Genomic DNA, 18,878 nt, shown 5'->3' on the forward strand with positions numbered 1-18,878 from the left:
AATCACATAGACCATGTTTGCAAGCGCTTGAATCAGCAGTCATATGCCCTCTACAAACTGAGTAAAATAGCAGATAGATCTGCTGTTCTTAGTGCGTATCATGGCTATGTTTCTTCCATTTTAAGATATGGGCTTATTTTCTGGGGTAATTCAACTAACAAAGACCTGGCTTTTAAAGCGCAAAAGCGGTGCATCCGATCAATTGTAAATATAGATTCAACTGACTCATGTGTTCCACATTTTAAGAAACTTGATAAGCCTACAACTGCTCGACCTATGGATACAGTGAGCTCGTTTTGCGTGAATCGGATTGTCAATAATAATCAACAAAATGTAGGGTAGCTGTTTGTAACTAATATATCAAGACGACCAACACCTTAGTCTGCCCGTGACCATGGATGCTGTAAAGGATCCGAAACGTCGGGATTAAATAATATTAATATAATGCGATAAAATCCGTAAAAGTAGTTTTATTTAAGTGATTAAACTTTTTTTACGGATGAACGGATAATGACATAAAAAACATACTAATTTCTCAACACTATCCGAATGTTGGTAGCTTAAAAAATATTTGTCATCAAACCGTTGTGCAATGGAAACAATGGCACCCGTAAAATATAAAATTAAAAAGTTTTGCTGTCAAAAAACCGGGAATGAAAAATCAGCTGGTAAAGATCCGCCATTTTGTTAAAATAAGGGTGTGAGGCTACCATAGATGTAATATAATAAACAAGATTGCGCACGCTCAAAATATATATATTTACGAAAATGAACTCTATTCCAACGCAATAAGGTACTAAATTTGTTGCATAATACACAGAGGCAAATCCGAGCCGAGAGGGATAGTTAGAACGGAGGCCGTTTGTCTCTTTCTAACACCTTGCCAGCATAAAAAAATGTTGTGATCAACAGTTTTGTCTTCCCAAAAAAACAATTGAATCATATATATTTTTATCTTATTTTAACAATTGTAAGTCAACAAATTAATAAAAATCGCATAAATTTATTAGTATTTATTCTTAAAACATAAACAACATAAATTTTTATTTTGCTTTTTTTTTATTTTCTAGCGGTAACCCTGAACATTCTTGGCGCGTAATCAGCATTTAAAATTTTGTTTATATTTTTTGTATTAAATCAATTTAAACTATTTAAATGGTGTAAAAGTGTTGCGTTTATACTTGTAAAAGTGAATCCTATGGTGGTTGCAATATATCGTTCCACAGGTTAGCTAATCATAACATTTTCGTAAACCAAACAACTAGGGTGCCCATGAATTCTTGTAATGAGTCAAAATATGGGTGATGGATTTTAAAACTGTTGTACTATTGTTATAGCTTCCCAAAAAATTAAGAAAGGCGACATAAATGGCTCAGCAGTCTATATATGAAGTAGAAATACAAAAAAAAACAGTCTTCACTTCGAATCTTCCTGCTTTTATACTGCTAATTCCCGCTAATTATTAACCGTCAAATCCGTAGCGGACCCCGATTGGGGTCTGAACATCAATGTCACCGTAAGCTCGGTTTAGACCCCAATCGGGGTCTGCGAATGAGTCATACACTTTCCTAATTATTTACGCTCATATTTATTTTCTTTCCAATCAAACCGTATTTGTGAGTACTAAATAAAATAACTAAATAAATTTAAACTATTTTGACGCATTCAAACCTTTCATATTTAGCATCCCTTTAGTAATATACCTTTTGAAAATCCAATCGTAATTACCGGGAATTCTGATCGAACTCGCCATGTTTGTTTACATTTGTTGTTTTTTTAAATTTGAAGACGCATAGACAAGATGGCGACGGTGATAGAAGTTTTGCATCGAATGATCCGATTCGTTAAAATAAAGAATCGATTTAATAATTTTATATTATTTGATATTATAATATTACTAAATTGCACTTTTGTATACTATAATCTGAAAATAAATTAGGAAAAGTAAAATGACTTTATTTATTTTGAAAAAATGCTAGAAAATCAGTGGTAGAAAATACGTTGTAGCCGGAATATTTTTTTTTTCGGTTTTTAGGATTTCTGAAGACCGCAAATTTTGAAGACTTATTTATTTTTTCGGGTGTTTTATGTACAGAATTCCTGTAGTCCTGCCAAACTTAATGGCGGTTCGTTACTTCCGACTTTTTAACTGAGCGGCAAAGCTATTTGACGAGAGCTGTAGTTAGGTGTAGTTATCGCAAAATTTTATGACGATTTTATTGTTTGAAAGGGCAAATAGGTAGTCGGAACTGCTACTCGCTGTTCATCGAAAGCTGGTCCAAGATGGAAGAAAGATGGCCGCCGCTGACTTATTTTTCTTTTCACAAATCTGTCAATACGGGTATCAAATAAATTGCATTGACTAGTAGAACAAGAAAGATTATTTTTGACCGACAAGCTATAAAGAAGCGCGGGGTCGCTACTCCCCGTCATCCGCCTCAGATCCTCAGAAGTCCTGCGGGATCATTAGGATCAAAAATATTAAGTCGATGCCTAGAGGAATGAAGCAATTTTTTTTGGCCACCAAAGGACAATGAGCGTTTTGATCTACCTCTCCTCTAGCATTAAGTAATACATCAATAGAAAGCTTATGTTATATAAAGTATTTTCTTGTACGGCGGCGATTGTCATTTGTTAGTATTTAGGGAGTTGGACCATGTTTAGTGAAATAATAACTATGTCTAAAATCTACTGTAGCTTCTTAGGTACTGAAAATTTGTTAGAGGTATTTAAGTACGAAATGTTCGATTTAAAAAGGCCTTTCCAGTGATATATAATTAATTACTAGAGAAGGAATCTAAGGACTTGAAACTAACTATCGATAAAAAACCTTAAACATGTTCTAACATCTAAAGTACTAAGAATTGGTAAGTAGTATGTAAGTACAAAATGTAACGCTTAAAAAGACCTTTCAAATGATGTATGACTCATTACTAGAGGGGGAGTAGACCAACATTCAAACATCTCGCCCAATGTCCTTTACGCCGCGCAATGGTGGCCGAATCATTGTTGTGACTCACGCACACAAAAACCACGGTCTGCTCCGATAAAACTTTCCTGAAAGACCGTTGATGCTATCCCCGCACCCCGCGCGCCATTCCGGCGCGCCATCTGAATTTTATTCGAAATTTAAAATTCAAAGGACTTATGGGACACCCAGTATAAAAATTTTACCTATGCTAAAAACTTTCATAAAACTTTAATATTTTTTCTTCACAACAAAAACAAATTGAACCTATAATTTAAAATTAAGAAATAAAATTGAAATAAGTTTCTATTAAAAAATATATATAAAATTGGTATTCGATTATTTATAATAAACATCCGATTTAGGTATCGAATGCACACCGCTGATTGAAAAAAAAAAATGTACTCTGTTCCAAACTCTACTTGACTTTGATCTTGTAAATTGTTCATTTTTATTGTGTATTTTATGTGCTGATTTTTTAAGTTATGAATCATAAATAAGTGCACGAAATGTATTGCAACGGATTGAAAATGTTATAAATATGACGTTTGTGTTGTGTTTGAGAAAGTGATGCGATTATTTATTGGTAAGTTTTCACCAAATTTGAAATGCCTAACTTTTCGATAGACTTAGAAACACCGTAATTATTATCTATTTCTGAATTAACTGACCCCATTTGACCTTCGCACGTTGTTGTCAAATAAGTGAGCTCTAAAGTTATAGTTAAAATACTTCTAATCAGGCATTACGGACTTAGAATTTATGTGTTGAAAGTTAGTACAAATTTTTGAGTTCCATGTCGCGATTCAAAATATCCCGCCGAATCAACGGTAAAGTCATATGTCAAAACCTTGTCGAGCAGAGGGGTTAAAAGCCTTTATAAGTATCTCAAGGTCACAAACTGCGTAAGTTAAAACTTCAATACCGATCTGTGTTTAATAATCTTAGCAAATTCGGATTTGTCTCACATAGCTTAATCTCATAGTCACCATATTAGAAAGGGACAGACAGCCTCCGTACTAACTGTTTCACTCGGCTCGTTTTTTGGGTTTATGTGCGCAGTCCTGTTCACTAATATTATGTCTATGGGTAATCTTGACTATTATTAGAATATATTAGTATGTGAATATATATATTATTCCTATCTCAATTTGTATGTATGACCATATATGACCAATGATATTTTTCAAGAAATAACAAAAAAAAATTGTCTCTGGAAATTAATGATCAGGCAACTCAGACTGCTACAATGGTGGAATTCCCAAATCCGAATTTCCGAAACGTGCTGGCCACTGTTGGTTGCTATATTTACTTTACTCTTTGGTTGGTTGTTTTTAAGCGACGAAATAAAACAAAATAAGTGCATTGCCTGAGTTCATTTCTCGATTAGAAGTGTCAAGAGAAGTCACAAGTTTGCGCCTGGAGCCTGTGAAACCGAGGTACCTACTTACATATTCACAAGTTTGATCACGTTTATTTACAGCTTAGAACGCGCAACGTTGGTACTTTATAAGTAGTTTTTATTGTTTTATTTAACGAAGTAATATCACCCCTACGTACAATATGAATCTGGGCGTGGTCACTTTCTCTTGCAAGATTTAATTAATCTATTACTTATTAGTTCAATATGAATAATAAATTATTTGTTACTGAGTGCTAGGTACTTATAATTTGAGTGCTGTTACGGTTTGTCAAGAAATTATAAAGAGCTGTTCCACTCGATTTCACCTGCGTCAAGACGACCCACTGACCGAATTTCTTCTCATACCTGGATAAAATATAGCCCATTCCCAACAGTGAGTGAAAGAATTTTTCAAATAGGTCTAATGGTTGGGCTGTCTTGTCGTGACAAATATTTTCGTGTTTAGAAAGGCACTTTAAATTGACCCAGCTGTCATTTCAACATCTTTTTTGTCAGCCTTTGATTTTTTATTTAATTTAGATTTTAGCAACTTGGTAGAACAAAATTTGCACAAACAAACAATGTTCCAAAACAAAAAAAAATTGTAGACCAGTAAGTCAGCATCATCTCCCAAGTCTTTTCCCTACTTTGGCTTTGATTCTAACCAGATGCAGCTGAGTACCAATGTTTTATAAGGAGCAACTACCTATGTGACCTTCTCAACCCAGTTACCCAGGCAACTTTATCTGAATACCCGTAATGACTGCCAAGGATGTTCAATGACAGCCGGAACCTACAGTTTAATGTGCCCTCAGAAACACAGTCATTGGTAAGAATAATAAGAATAAGAATTCTTGTTTTGCCAATAATGTAGGTAGGTAGGTATACAGATATGATGGTAATAATATTTTACTAACAGTCCTGATAAATTTTGCCTTATGGCATGCAAAATTATTTATAGAGGTATAGTAATTGGTATTCAATACATACAAAATGCTCTATCAATACAAAAAAGCTAAAACAAAATTTTCCAAATTAGGCACAATGCCAATGAATTAAACAAAGAATGCTGATTACAACAAATACTTAAGTGTCAGAAAATTGAACTATACATATTTCAACAAATCAAACAAATTAATTCCAATACAAATGTCAACAAGATTATATCAGGAATTACTATAAGTTCAATCACATAATTATGACTATAAATTCTATTACTAAAAAAATAGGTATTGCAAAATTTAAACAATATGAAATACCATTACACAATAAATTAACATAAAAGCTTTGTCATTTAGAAATCCTTAATTGAGTATTAACATTTATCCAGGAGTAGTTTTGTCAACTTTTTTCCAAGTGGTGTCCAAGATATACTTAGAAAGTACATGCAAAGTTGGAATTTGCATTGGTGCTTGCGTCACCTGGAAACGAACCCACTCACTCATACTTGAGAGGTTTGTTCTTTGCCCAGTAGGCCACCACAACATTCAAGTTTGGACATTAGGGTGATTAAATTAAATAGTATTTTCTATAACTTCCAAACAATATTTTCAGGTACTTACAATATAAGAAGTGTAGTTGACAGTTTGAATTTGAACAGGCCGCTCCGAATAGCTGTTAAAGGTAAGCAATGTTAGAATTTAGACTACCTACTTTACTTAAATTTCATTCTTATGGTAACATGCTTGGTCTATTTTTCCACTCCCATCCCTCATTTATATTAATATTATAAAGAGGGTGTTTTTTTGTAGGTTTGTTTGTACCCAGAAGGCTCCAAAACTTCTGAATCAATTTGAAAAATTCTTTCACTCACTGTTGGGAATGGGCTATATTTTATCTGGGTATGACAAGAAATTCCCCAAGATGTCTATGTATAGTTACCGGCACGGATATTGAGCTCTCGGCGGAAGAGTGGGGATCGCTTTGCGCACCCGTACGCATAAGGCAGTAGGTAAATCGCTTCTGCACAGGTGAAGGTCAGCGCTCAATATCCGTGCCGATAACTGTATGTAAAAATCCGGATACGAGCATGTTTCCCCGGGATGCAGCTGAAACTGCAAAAAAACAGCTAGTATTACATAAATTTGTACTTGATTAAAAATTGTCATTTAGTGTGTGTAACGTATTTGACATCGGTTAGTGCTGGGGTTTTGATTCAGTCAAGCATTTTGGCTTTGTTTTGAGATTGTTACTAGACTCATACCCTCTGACCTAATATTGTAAAGTGAAAGACAAATATGTTTGATAAAACAGATTTTAATGCTGTTAATTATATACATAAGCACCAGGGGTCCTTACACGAGAGTGAATAATAATTCACATTGTGGGGTACTTGACTTGTTATATAAATAGATCCTTAAGTATCCACATCATTAATCATTAATACACAACAAAGTGAAATTTTAATAGTGGAATGATATGATGGAGTATATAGTGGAGTGCATTAACATAGTGAGTAATACAAGGGTGTTTAAATGGGGACTACATAAGGAAGTACATAGGAGTAGTACATATAATACCCTACATTACATTAACAATTTTGTCCATTATCCTTTCATTAAAATAGTTTTTTTTTGTAAAACTTAAAAGTGCGACAGACAGATTTACTTTACACTAGAAGCCACATTGACAGTCACTCAATGTCAAAAGCTGGAAACCTTAGTCATTCCTTACTTGCTAAACAAACTAAACTAGAGTTTTATTTTACAGACATCTAAAGAATCTTGCCTGTACCATGACCGATTTAAACAAGTGGAAAAGTGCGCTATCCCCAAACTACGAAAGCAATGTAGACAAATTATATCCATATTCGGAAATGCCTTACGATAGAGATTATAAGGTGGTCAAGATACCATTTTGTACTGAAGATCTCATAGAACACGTTAATTACTTTGGCGAAGGAAAAGGGGAGATGACCGTAGGATTTAATAATTGCTACAATGTTCATTATCAATACTATTTAGTTTCAAGTGGCCAAGATAAAGGCAGAAAGATACCTAACAGAATACCGATTTCTCCTGACGATGTCTATGAGGGAACCCGCAAATATATTAAAGATAATTCTGTTAGAACTGTTACAGTTGGACTCGCTAAAGATGTGATATCTAAAGCTATTGCACAAGACATAGCTCGGATTGTAAATGGCCGTGAAGGAAAAGTTATCATTTATGATTATACTCACGAGGATAGTGAAATAATTACAGAAGAGCTGAAGATTGCAAAACAGTTATTCTACTGTCCCATCTGGATTATACCAGATAACCTTGCATTAAGCTACTGTAATACGTCATACAAAGCTTATTTGAGCGGGAACGAAATCAAAAGAGAGCTTTATAGAAATATCGTAAAGGATGATATCGAAGCTGCTGTCATACTAACTGCTTGTTTGAATAACCCGTACGCCAGCAACGCTATACGAGATGTTGTTAATAAACTCATTGAGAATAAAATTGCGAGTGTCATTGTGTACGCGTACAAACTGTGGAATAATAATTTCAGAGATGTTGTCTTAAAACATTTTCCTCAAGTGTTCCAAGAGATATTCAACGGAGACTGCATGGTCATTGTCAATAAACTACAGAATCAAGAATTGCTCCTAGAACCTAGCTCGAAATTGGCGCTTTGTGGCAACCAATACAAATCAACAAAGAAAATGGGATGGAGGCTAATTCCCGAATGGAATGATAATAATGTTAATCTGATATTCAAACTGTACAACGTTGATAGCAAAATGTTTTTAAAATTGTGTCCTGGAGCCGGAGATGGCGTGGAAGAGAAAGCACATGGTTCAGAAGATTCCAAGGACCAAAATGTTAAATTTAACTTAGTGCCACTAATGATGAATAGGCAAGTTGCTTTCACTATTCATAGTTACGAGCGTGGCAAGCGATTGGAATTACCAGCCGATGTGGATTCCTCACTAAACAAGCCTGTTTTGGGACAGAAAGCTGATGCTAGTGAGAATGATGACCGGTCCAGGTGGATTTTAGCGGCCTCAAATGAAATAAATTGTGAAGATTATGATTCAGACTTTTCTTGTCGAGATGATTCGTCCGGATATTGCAACCAGTAATAAGTAACGTTCTTTGATTACAATAAATTCCTTTGCTTTATTTTAAGGACTGCATAGTCATATTTTTCTAAGTATAAAACGATTTTAACGTGTAGCCGTATAATATTTTACCACCTCTCGTGTTTATTAATAATTAAAATGTCACAGTTACCCTTAACAACAGGGTTTTGATTTCTAACAGCCAGTTTCTTCATCAAAAGTAATGTCATAAAGTAAAAGTAACGGTTAAATTAGTTTTTTCTATTAATTTTGCTGTTACTTTAGCATTGAAAAAACGAATTTAACCGTTACTTGTGAAATTACTCTGGCTTTTACTTTTGATGAAGAAACTGGCTGTCGCCGGTAATACATTTAGGTGTGTAATGAAAACTTTCTTTTTAACATATAATTGTATCTCAATAATTTTGAATAAAAATATTATTTGATTGGACACGTTGTTTTATTTAATAATCCTTTCTCTTTGAGGGGTCTCGACCAGCAGCCCATGTTCCCGATGACGGTGGGACACTATTTTTACCCACGACGGAACGGAGTAGGTATATGCATTTAGGGTGAGAGATGTGCATTTGTGCAGAGTAATGTTCCCACATATCTTCTAAACTAATGATCTGATTTTGATGCGGTTTTCAATAACCTATTTGTGTTCGATGAGTTCATGTTCTTAGATATATGTCATGGCTGTAACTCACTAGGGGGCGCCACAATATTAGTGCAAAACAATGTTGCAATTTAATCAAAACGTCCGATTACAATTCTGTTTTCATCAGCAATGTGTATGTGCTTAATGCATGTTCCCAAATAATAAAAATTACGTCTGTAACTCACTAGAGAGTGCAAAATAATATTGCAATAATATTATAACGAATTGTTCGATTTCAATGCGGTTTTCAGCGATGGGTTCATAGTTGATTGGTGCATGGTTTAAGATAAGTCTTACGATATTAACTCACTAGGGGGCGCTGCTGTATTAGTGTGAAACGATTATATTGCAATATTATTAAAACTAAAACGTATCTTTGCGAGATCTTACCTACATATTATATAGACTATAATTCGTATGCTCTTTAAAAAGTCTGAAATAAAATTAAACATTGCAAGCAAGCAAACATTTTGAAAAAAAATCCCACGTCGGTAAAAATCTTATTGAAAAATAATAAAATAACTCAAAACCCCCGACTTAACCAGTTATACCATACCCCAGACTTACCATAATACATAACCGAGGAATAACCGTCAGGGGCCAAGTCAGGGGCTGCCTTTTCTATATGAAATTTCAACTATGAATCATACACATGAGTGTATTTTATGTCATTGTTAAACATCTACAATTCTTCAATAATGAGGGTTTTCTAAAATGGCGTCCACGAGGTGGCAGCACCGAGGCGTCAGGTCCAGGTACTTGTCAAAGTGCTTATCTTTAATATGAACCGTGAACGATTTTAGTGATTTTTATTGTATAATTAAAGCACTGCATTAGTGTTTTACAATTACAGTTGAGTAGATAAAAAAACGAAATCATATTGTGTAAACAAATTCTAGTACGTTGCGTTATCTGCCGTTCAACGAGCTTTTCCTTAGTACCAGTGACTTTTGCACCCCTCTTTCTAAGCTCAATTTTTCGTTCGGAAAACTTATTCCAACCGTAGTCCATAATAAAATCAATAACACTTCCAATATAACAGAATTTCAATAAACAATTAGTTCGGACCCTACAATTCCATACTATTTGACAGCTGTTTGGACCAGACGCATACGTGGCGCCACCCTGTGGCAGAAAAATTAGAGAAAACCCTCATTGTATTCACGACACTATAGAAATCCTTTAGCTGGTTTAATGGCAGCCCCCGACGGATAAGTCAAAGGTGGGTCCTTTTGAGCAAAAATGTTCCGTGCAGGACCCTTCGAGGGTATAATAATAAGGATAGAGGGTTTAAGTAGAACAGCACAAAGTTATGAAAAAATTAAATAAAACTAGCTAACATCTTTTTATAAAAACACTTTTATTAAAAATTATCTTTTATTTAGTATTAGTATTATTTAAATAAAATGATACAATAAACTATTCATCTTACAAAAATAAAATGGTCAAAAACAAAACTGACGCTGAAGAAACAGTCTTTACACTCTATATGCCATGGATGACCATGAAACAAATTGTTGATGTATTGCAAACATAAGTATCTAATGACATCAGTGACGGATTAGCCACGGGTCAACATTAGCAGCTGACCTTTGTAATCAATAAAACTAAGGTCTGACAGAAGAAAAGAAAGAAATGCTTCCTGCTTTATAAGCTATTGGTAGGTTACAGCCTGGAATAGCTGTTCTCAAAATTCTATGTGTCCGTTGTTTTGTCATAACTTGTATGGGACTTATGTAAATATAATGTAAGCAAACCAGCAGATAAAATATTGTGAACGGCAATAATTAGTCATGCCATTCAATGTCACCAGGACAACAGGAGCCTTTAACTAAACGCTGAAGTCTGTATTAAAAAGATTCAAAAGGAAAAACTAGAAAAATTTACATTCTAATCGACTTGTTCCGTCTTCTTGATGATAAGTGGATAAGTTCGAGAGCCTGTCTTAACCAGATGTACCAGCTTTCTGAGCGGCCAGCTCTTTAAGCTTTGCATTTTCAGCAACCAAAGCCTGCACCCTCTGTTCATATTTCTGTCTCAATTCCTGTCGAAATAATGTGGGGTTAATATAATAATTTCAATCATCAGTTAGCTTCTATCCGAGGAAATAATACTTAAAGCAGTTTGACACTTTTTCTATACAAAAGGTGTCAAAACGTCAAACATTCTTCTTTCACAGGTATTCTTCAGAGAACAATTATCTGGCGTTTGAAAAATTGAGTTAAATGAAATATTTTTGCCGTCGTGGCCTAGCGGGTAAAGAAAAAAAATAGGCTGTGAATGTATGTATGCAACTTATCGAATACATTTTTTTTTTTCTTATAAAAATCGAAATATCATAGAATAGCGCAGTTGTCACATAACTTTGCCGCTTCGAGTTTTGCTGTTAATATGTGTGAACAAATCACTGGCCTTCTGCGCATTACGGGATGATACATAAGTCAGTACTGTATAGAAACAAAATTATTTCATATTCCATACCTTGAATATAGCGAGTTGTGTTTCGTATTCCTTCTTCAAGTCATCGTTAAGAGTAGTGCTGGTCTGAGCTCGTTGCAACACTAAGCCGTATCTGTCTTTTTCAGCCTTAAATCTAGCTTCCATTGCCATTAGACGGTCCTGGAACATTATTTGGCAAAAAGGTAGTTAGGACAGCTTTCTCTTCAACAAAATGAAACAGAAGTCAATATAAAAGTAAGTATGAACAGGAACACTATCAGCCCTGCTGAATCAGACTCGGTAAAGAATTCCAAAATTTGTGTCGTTCGGGGCGTTCGGTTTGGATAATAATGTGCGCTTAGCTTTGTTATTCCAATAGTCCGTAAAATTAGATCACTAAATTCTTCTTCTCTAGAAAACTGGAAACTGATGGTTATAGATACACATTCCAAGAACTTTAATAGAATATTATAATATAACAATCACACATCAGTCCCCGTTACCCCCCTTTTTCCAATTTTCGCGATTAGTGCCCGGGAGCCCGGTAAGTGACCTACCATTTTTACTTTAATTTATTACCCGTAGTTCCCCCATTCCTAGTCCACGAGGATGCCTTCACAATAGCCCAAGTAGTTTTACTCCATAATTAGCAATAGTTTAGCACAGAACCGGGGATTGTCCATGTGTACATTAAGTTGTCTCAAAAGGGCGTCAGAGCGTGCTGGCAGAGTCATGAATACAGTAAGAATATTTTTAAGCAAATTTCAATGTAAGCAAAAAAACAACCACAAAAAACCGGCCAAGTGCGAGTCGCACGAATGGTTCTGTGAAAATTTCAGCTCTTTAACTATCACGGTTCATGAGATACAGTTTAGTGACAGATGGACGGACAGAGGAGCGAAAACAATAGGTCGTTTTACCCTTTGGGTACAGAACCCTAAAAATAATGATTTCATCAGAACTCACTTCCATAGCTTTAACTTCCGAGTTCCTTATTTCTAGAAGGTCCTTAGTGATCACGTTGATATCCTTGAGAGATTGTACTTGCGTAGTCAAAGCTTCTATCTGGAGCTCTTGATTCTTCACCATCTTAGTCTTATCGAAAATCATGCCACGCGCTTTGCTGAGCAACTGAAACAATTCAATTTTTAGGTAAAATAAGTAGTTCTTTTATCTTTGACAGTCGTTACAGGTAGTCAGAAACTAGAAAGGTTGACAACCAAGTATGACCTAGTTAATGGGATGTCCAGTTAACAGGCTTGAGAGAGTCATAGAATTCTGTTCCCACAGTTACTCCATTTAATACACGAATACTCAGATTCGGTTACACTGGAAACCAAGCCTAACATAGTTGGAATTATTAATTGGCTATTTATATTCTAGAGTAAATTGTTTCGTGCTGCAATTCAGTCCAAATGTTAAGACTCACCCTGCTACTATCTAAGAAGGTCTGACAGAAAAAGACCAGGATTACACCGTAATTGTTGAAATGTACAAACCTCTTCATGCTGTTGTTTAATATTTTCAATCATCTCGTGATTCTTGCCGGAGGGTTTTGACAAAGCCGCTTGCAGTTCAGTCTCCAAATTATGGACCCTCGCTTTGAGAAGATCGATTTCTTCTTCACGGACCTGGATAATTACAAAGCTAATAATTATTAAATGAAAGCAGGTAAATGATGATAAAATTTGGTTAACACGAACGATACAGGTGGACAGGACTATACAAAAATCGTCTTATTCAAATCAATAATGCTGACGGTCTTATGCTGTATGAGATGGTCTCCCAATATCAGCAAATTATCCCACGGTATATCAGTAGGTACGTGGTGGTAAGTACTTACGTGAATTACGCTCCCAGGGTCGAAGGTACAATAAATATTTTCATTACCTTAAGTTCCAGTTTAAATCCATCTTCCGTCCTCTCAGTTTTGACTTTCTCCAGTTCCTCAATCTTTTTCAGCAGTGCTTGTTCCCTTTGTTGCCAGTCGCCCTGCGGCCACAAAATGCCATGGATTAAAAATTTACCTACACTCAGCACTAACAGAAATAATGAAACCATTTAAAGACTTCTTATGACTCACGTTTTCTTTGACATTATTCTGGTTCACCTCGTTATTTCCAAGCTTATTGTCTTCTAGTTTTTCGACAGGTTTGTTTTCTGAACCATCTGGTTTTATCTCCGTCGTTGCTTCGGCCTTCATGTCGACTGAGCTCGCTTCAACCTGATAAACATGTGTATCATCTAGTAAGTTTTGGCATAGGCACCTACTACAGTTGAAACTTTTCTAATCCTTTGTCAGGTTTAAATGTCTCCAAGGTATATTTGTTATTAAGGAACTTCAGATTTCAACCACATTGATTCCGCCTTATAATGTTTAACGGACGGATTAGGTTTCGTAATTTTTGCAATCAATATTATAATAACGTGTTGTGGTATCTATACTCTAGAAGTCTAGAACAATGTTTTCCAATTCGTTTTTCTACGTTCCATATTATATTATTTAAAAAAAAAACTTCTAAACTTGCGTGCCCCTTTTTGCAAGAACTTTCAGTAAAAGACAATGATGTTGACGCAGTTGGGACTTACTCCCACTAACTACCTATAAGCAAGTGTTCAATAAAACGATCAGTCCCCCCCCCCCCCCCCAACCACAACTTAAATTTTTCAACTTTTTTTATAAATTTCATGCAGGTTCTTAGCGTTTTCATAAAGGATGTATTATTTATGTTAAGGGATTGCTGGGCGTATCTCACCGTACCTCTAATGGGTAACCACAGCTCTAGGACATCTCTTCTGGGGCCCGATTCTCCTAAATTAATAATGTCAAAATCGAATAGAAATCGAATCGCAATATGATCGTAATAGCAGTTTTAACCATATCGGGCATTCTGCTACTAATAAAAGACCAATCGTATTCGATTGACATTTGATTGGTGTGCGATTGGTCTGCTATTTTGGTAATTTTGGTCTATACGGTAGTTTGCTGTACAATCATTTTGCAATCGTAAAACATTTGCAGACAAAATTATTCATTATTGAATGACAGAAAAGGATAAAAAAGTTTATTTCAAAGAAAAAATAGCGGAATGCCACATACGCTTCAATCGTAATCGAGTCGGGATTGGATATCAGTCGAATCGAGTCGAACTTGAATCGTATGACGCTTAAGTAAAATTAGGAGAATCGGGCCCCTGGTTTAAATGTCGGTCGATACTTGATGTTTTAAATTAAGAAAAGTATATATAAGCATCTGATTAATTATTCAGTTTTTATTAAGATAAACTAAATAGCCACTAACACTACGAGCTATCAGAAATTGCGGTAATTTCTACTAAATGGACACAAAATCAGTAGGTAATTAATGATTATATTGCTTTCTGTACTAACTGGAATTTGTGTAGGTTGCGCTGAACCTTCCCCACCCCCAGTCTCTCCAGCCTCTAGCAATTGACTCTGAACTGGATCTGCCTGAAAACAAAACAAACGGTTTTTTCTGTCATACCAGTGCCATTTGGACGCCATGAGTTTAGTCGCTATCTAATTTACAAATAGAACTTTCAATTTAAGACCCTACATCTCCTTAGATAAAAAATCCTTGCTTGGCATAGCTTATAATAGGTAGGTAGGTACCTACATACTCTTAGTGAGCTTCGCATGAGAATGTTTAGGCGTGAAGAAACGACAGACAGACAGAAAGACAGAGTTACTTTCGCATTTATACCTAATATTAAGTTTGGAATAAGTTTGCATGTAGGTAATTTCAATATTAAGTAATCCTAATGAATATAAGATAGATTTACGAAAAACCGTAAGGCGCACTCGTAAATTAGGATCTAATTTATGAGGCAAGTGCAACTGCGCAAAAAAATCCGAAGGTGCGTTATCCATATTAAGAAGCTGAATCGAGTCGTGCTAAATGATTTCAAAAACAGAGTTTACAAAAGGGAAAAATTATGATGACTCGACACAAAATTAATAAAATATTTATATGTCGGAATGAGGGGCAAAATATCAGGATGGCACTATTGTCCGACATCAGTTAGGGTAATCGTACAAAGAGATAACTCAAAAGAACTCGAAACTCAAAAACGTTTATTCAAATTAGTCAGAACAAAAGACAGCCCCCAAAACGCCCGCCCTTCGCCACTTCCTATGTGTTTTGGCTGGGGAGAAGAAGTGGCGAAACAAACTCCCCAGCAACACATGTCTGTCTGTTAGGTTAGAAGAACCTTTACACTTTAATTTCAAAAGACACTTTACACACTTTACAATATGGATCTTCAACGGTACTACAACACTAGGTACACTAGACGTGACGTAGGGCACTATCGAGATGTGTGCAACACGACGACTCAAAGAAGACTGAGCTCCGTCGACGCCACGCTGACCACCACGACTCTGCCAAGCGCGCCAAAATGTTGTTTCACCGGAAACGCCACCAGATGGCGCGCTTGCGTCTCGTTTAGGGTCCGTACTATTGACCATCTCCGACATATATACCTTATCCGTTTTTTTAATCTTTAGACTCACGAACGCCAATCGATACTAGAAATAAACTCACTTAAGCAAAATGCCGTGACTGAAATATATTATCAGGGGTAAAATTGAGCGAAAAATGTACACTCATTACGATGGGATAACTAATTTTATTTAAAACGTGCCCTGCTTGGCTTATGCAATTCATAAGTAAATCTCTTTAAATAAACATTAAGTTAGGACGATGAATCTGCAGCCACTATAAATAAAATATATTAATCATAAAGTTTAAGAGTTTTTGTTTGCTTGAACGCGCTAATCTCAGGAACTAATGGACCTATTTTAAGAAGTCTTTCACTATTTCAAAGCTATTGAAAACTGGAATATCATTTTAATCAAGGTGCGCGGAGGAGGTCATACTAGAGCATGAAATTATGTCTTAGTGGAAAATCGACGCTCAACAAACGATCACTCAGAAGTCAGAATCGTTATAGAACTTGGAAGGAGGCAGGCACCCTACTTTTAACAACAGATAAAAAATAGCTGCCTGCTGCAAATTCTGGTAACACTAGCATTTGTGGAGTCTGAGTTATCAGTTCCGATAGTAATCCTACCTACCTACTTAAAGCCCAGAACTCCATCACACCAATGCCTGTATAGGTTATAAAAAACGCAAGCTTTTATCTTAGTAGGTATACTCAGTAGCCTGATTTGGTTTATAATCTGAATTAACTTTAATAAACTTCCATTCATTTTTACATTACGAATATATACATACAGCAAAATGAAAGACCTACCTATGTTTATGCTTTTTCGCATCGCGGTGTATGACCCGAATTACCTTTGCTGTTTCTTCGTAACCACGTACCCTAGTCCATATAGATCTCATTATAGAACCCTAGCAACGCATTCAACTAGCAATGGTTACGCTAATTAGATATTTTGCCTTCAAAGATCAAATCTGTATCAAAATAACACATTCAAGATGCAGTTCAGACAAAAACGAATACAAATATACAACTGACAATCATCGTCAATAATTAGGATACACTAAAGAGTTTTACTTACCATGATGTGTGATTTTGATTAAACTTTATTTGAAATGACTAAACACAAGCAAAGGATCGCGTACATATGCCGACAAAATTAACACACTATGTTCAAAACTTGAAGGTCTATTTTTGGGAGTGCAGACGCACTGATATAAAAATAGAAAATACAGAGCGTCCGTCGTCGCGAAATCCGTATAACTTTTCCGCGCGAGTTTTAACTAAATTAGTCCACAACTATACAAATGTAAATATTTATAGATTTTTAAGTATAAAACTCCACCTTTCCAGTAATAGGGTACTTCTAGAATAACCAGAGTTCAATGATGTAACACCAGGCGCATATAATGATATACCGGGGAAATTCAATCAGATGTGAAATTTCGAAAAGAGTTTTTACGACATTTCTATAAACTTCTTTTAGATTTAGTTTAGAAGCTGCAATAGCGAGTAATTTCGCTGAATTGAAGTTCAAGCTGTATCGTTTCTCATGACCGTTTCCTAAATTTCCTTTAAATCGTACATAATAATACTATTAGTAAATGAAGTTCTGTCTCTGGGACCCAAATCATCACCGGTGGTGCCTTGGACCCTGTGCCCGCTATCGCTGCCCATCTATTTTTAATATTTTTAAATGTTTCTTATTTGGTTATTTAATATTTAAAAATGTACTATATATATAGAATGAAGAAGAAGAATATATATAAAAAATGAAGTTCTATGACATCGAATTACCATGAATCCTAATCGATTAGTAAAATCCTGTGCTTTATCTTATCGGCAAGAATAACGAAACGTTTGTAAAAAAAACACAAATTAATTTGACATTTTGACAGTGACAAGCAACTGACTAAACTGACAGTAATTAATGTAATGCAAATAAAATTGCTAAAAGTGAAAAACAACGGATCGATGTTCATAGTAGGAAAGTGTTTATCGCTATTATTTTACTTTACGAAATTGTTGTAACTGAAAATAACTTTTCTACGTGTAAAAAGAGGTGTTGAGAGTTACGCTTATATCTTTCCAGTAATCGTACAAACGGTAAAACTTGTTGATTGTTTGTTGTTGTAGTAACATAATAGATACTACATATTTATTTAGTAACAACACATTCGTAAACTGTTGCAGGAAATCAGAATGACTTCAGAAAAGAATGCCCAAGTGGGGCAAGCGCGTGAAGCTTTTCAAATGATGTATCAGATATCACAACTGCTCTGCACAGGTCTGGATGCAGACACTCTGTCAATCTGCATACGACTGTGTGAGCTAGGCGTCGATCCTGAAGTATTAGCCCACGTTATCAAAGAAATCAGGAAAATGGGTGATAATGCTGCCCAAAACAGACCCGCTAATTTACAACCATAAAACTATTCCAAATCAAAATTAACATCAATTGCCCCAATATAATGCTTTAAAATAATGAACTATTTTTGTACACCATTGTATTTGGAAGTTGACTTGTCTTCATTTTAGAATAATGAGACCTTGTGGTTAAATAAGGTCTATGTATAAGTTATTAAGTTGGCACAGACAAGGCATCCTTAGAGCCCCCGCAGACCACAGATTTTTTATCGGCCGATAGTTTAGTCGGGTTGGCCTGCTAGTACGCACACCGAGCCAACTAAACAGTTTAGTCGGTGATGAGTGCGCAAACTATCCAACAGTCTGCCGACTATTTGCTAGTTTCTAACCAACTGGTGAAAAGAGTGGTCGCACCGCACAATGAAAATTAATAAAACATTGCATAGAAATGTTATTATTGCTCTCATACACCGGAGAAGGAAAATTAAAAAGAGAGCCCGAGAGTAATGGGTGCATTCTATCTT

General features: G+C 35.5%; 2 protein-coding genes across 5 annotated transcripts; one reads left to right on the plus strand and one right to left on the minus strand.

The window, feature by feature from the left end:
• Positions 1-4,231: 4,231 nt before the first annotated feature.
• On the plus strand, positions 4,232-8,872 carry LOC124634207 (low molecular mass lipoprotein 4-like). 3 transcript variants are annotated; one of them, XM_047169641.1, is made up of 3 exons: positions 4,232-4,407; positions 5,925-5,993; positions 7,080-8,872. In XM_047169641.1, exon 3 carries the CDS (start codon positions 7,105-7,107, stop codon positions 8,440-8,442), a length of 1,338 nt encoding a protein of 445 aa, XP_047025597.1. In that variant the 5' UTR covers positions 4,232-4,407; positions 5,925-5,993; positions 7,080-7,104; the 3' UTR covers positions 8,443-8,872. The 3 variants fall into 3 exon arrangements, with proteins under 3 accessions (XP_047025597.1, XP_047025598.1, XP_047025599.1); XM_047169642.1 differs by having other exon boundaries at positions 4,239-4,429; XM_047169643.1 differs by lacking the exon at positions 5,925-5,993 and having other exon boundaries at positions 4,239-4,407.
• Positions 8,873-10,423: 1,551 nt separating this feature from the next.
• LOC124634208 (epidermal growth factor receptor substrate 15 homolog) lies at positions 10,424-17,223 on the minus strand. 2 transcript variants are annotated; one of them, XM_047169645.1, is made up of 8 exons: positions 17,069-17,223; positions 14,912-14,992; positions 13,605-13,745; positions 13,412-13,513; positions 13,021-13,152; positions 12,488-12,652; positions 11,564-11,701; positions 10,424-11,126 (listed from the first exon to the last, which is right to left on the minus strand). In XM_047169645.1, exons 1-8 carry the CDS (start codon positions 17,069-17,071, stop codon positions 11,028-11,030), a joined length of 861 nt encoding a protein of 286 aa, XP_047025601.1. In that variant the 5' UTR covers positions 17,072-17,223; the 3' UTR covers positions 10,424-11,027. The 2 variants fall into 2 exon arrangements, with proteins under 2 accessions (XP_047025601.1, XP_047025600.1); XM_047169644.1 differs by lacking the exon at positions 17,069-17,223 and having other exon boundaries at positions 14,912-15,128.
• Between the last annotated feature and the right edge of the window lie 1,655 nt (positions 17,224-18,878).

This window comes from Helicoverpa zea, chromosome 11, assembly GCF_022581195.2.
Source record: "Helicoverpa zea isolate HzStark_Cry1AcR chromosome 11, ilHelZeax1.1, whole genome shotgun sequence".
Taxonomy (NCBI): Eukaryota; Metazoa; Arthropoda; class Insecta; order Lepidoptera; family Noctuidae; genus Helicoverpa; species Helicoverpa zea.

Coding starts and splice junctions, on each gene's coding strand:
- LOC124634207 (XM_047169641.1), top strand. CDS start 7,105: ATGACCGATTTAAACAAGTGGAAAAGTGCGCTATCCCCAAACTACGAA.
- LOC124634208 (XM_047169644.1), bottom strand. CDS start 15,046: ATGGCGTCCAAATGGCACTGGTATGACAGAAAAAACCGTTTGTTTTGT. Junction 13,746..14,911: donor CGCAACCTACACAAATTCCA/GTTAGTACAGAA, acceptor CATGTTTATCAG/GTTGAAGCGAGCTCAGTCGA. Junction 13,514..13,604: donor AGAATAATGTCAAAGAAAAC/GTGAGTCATAAG, acceptor TTGTGGCCGCAG/GGCGACTGGCAACAAAGGGA.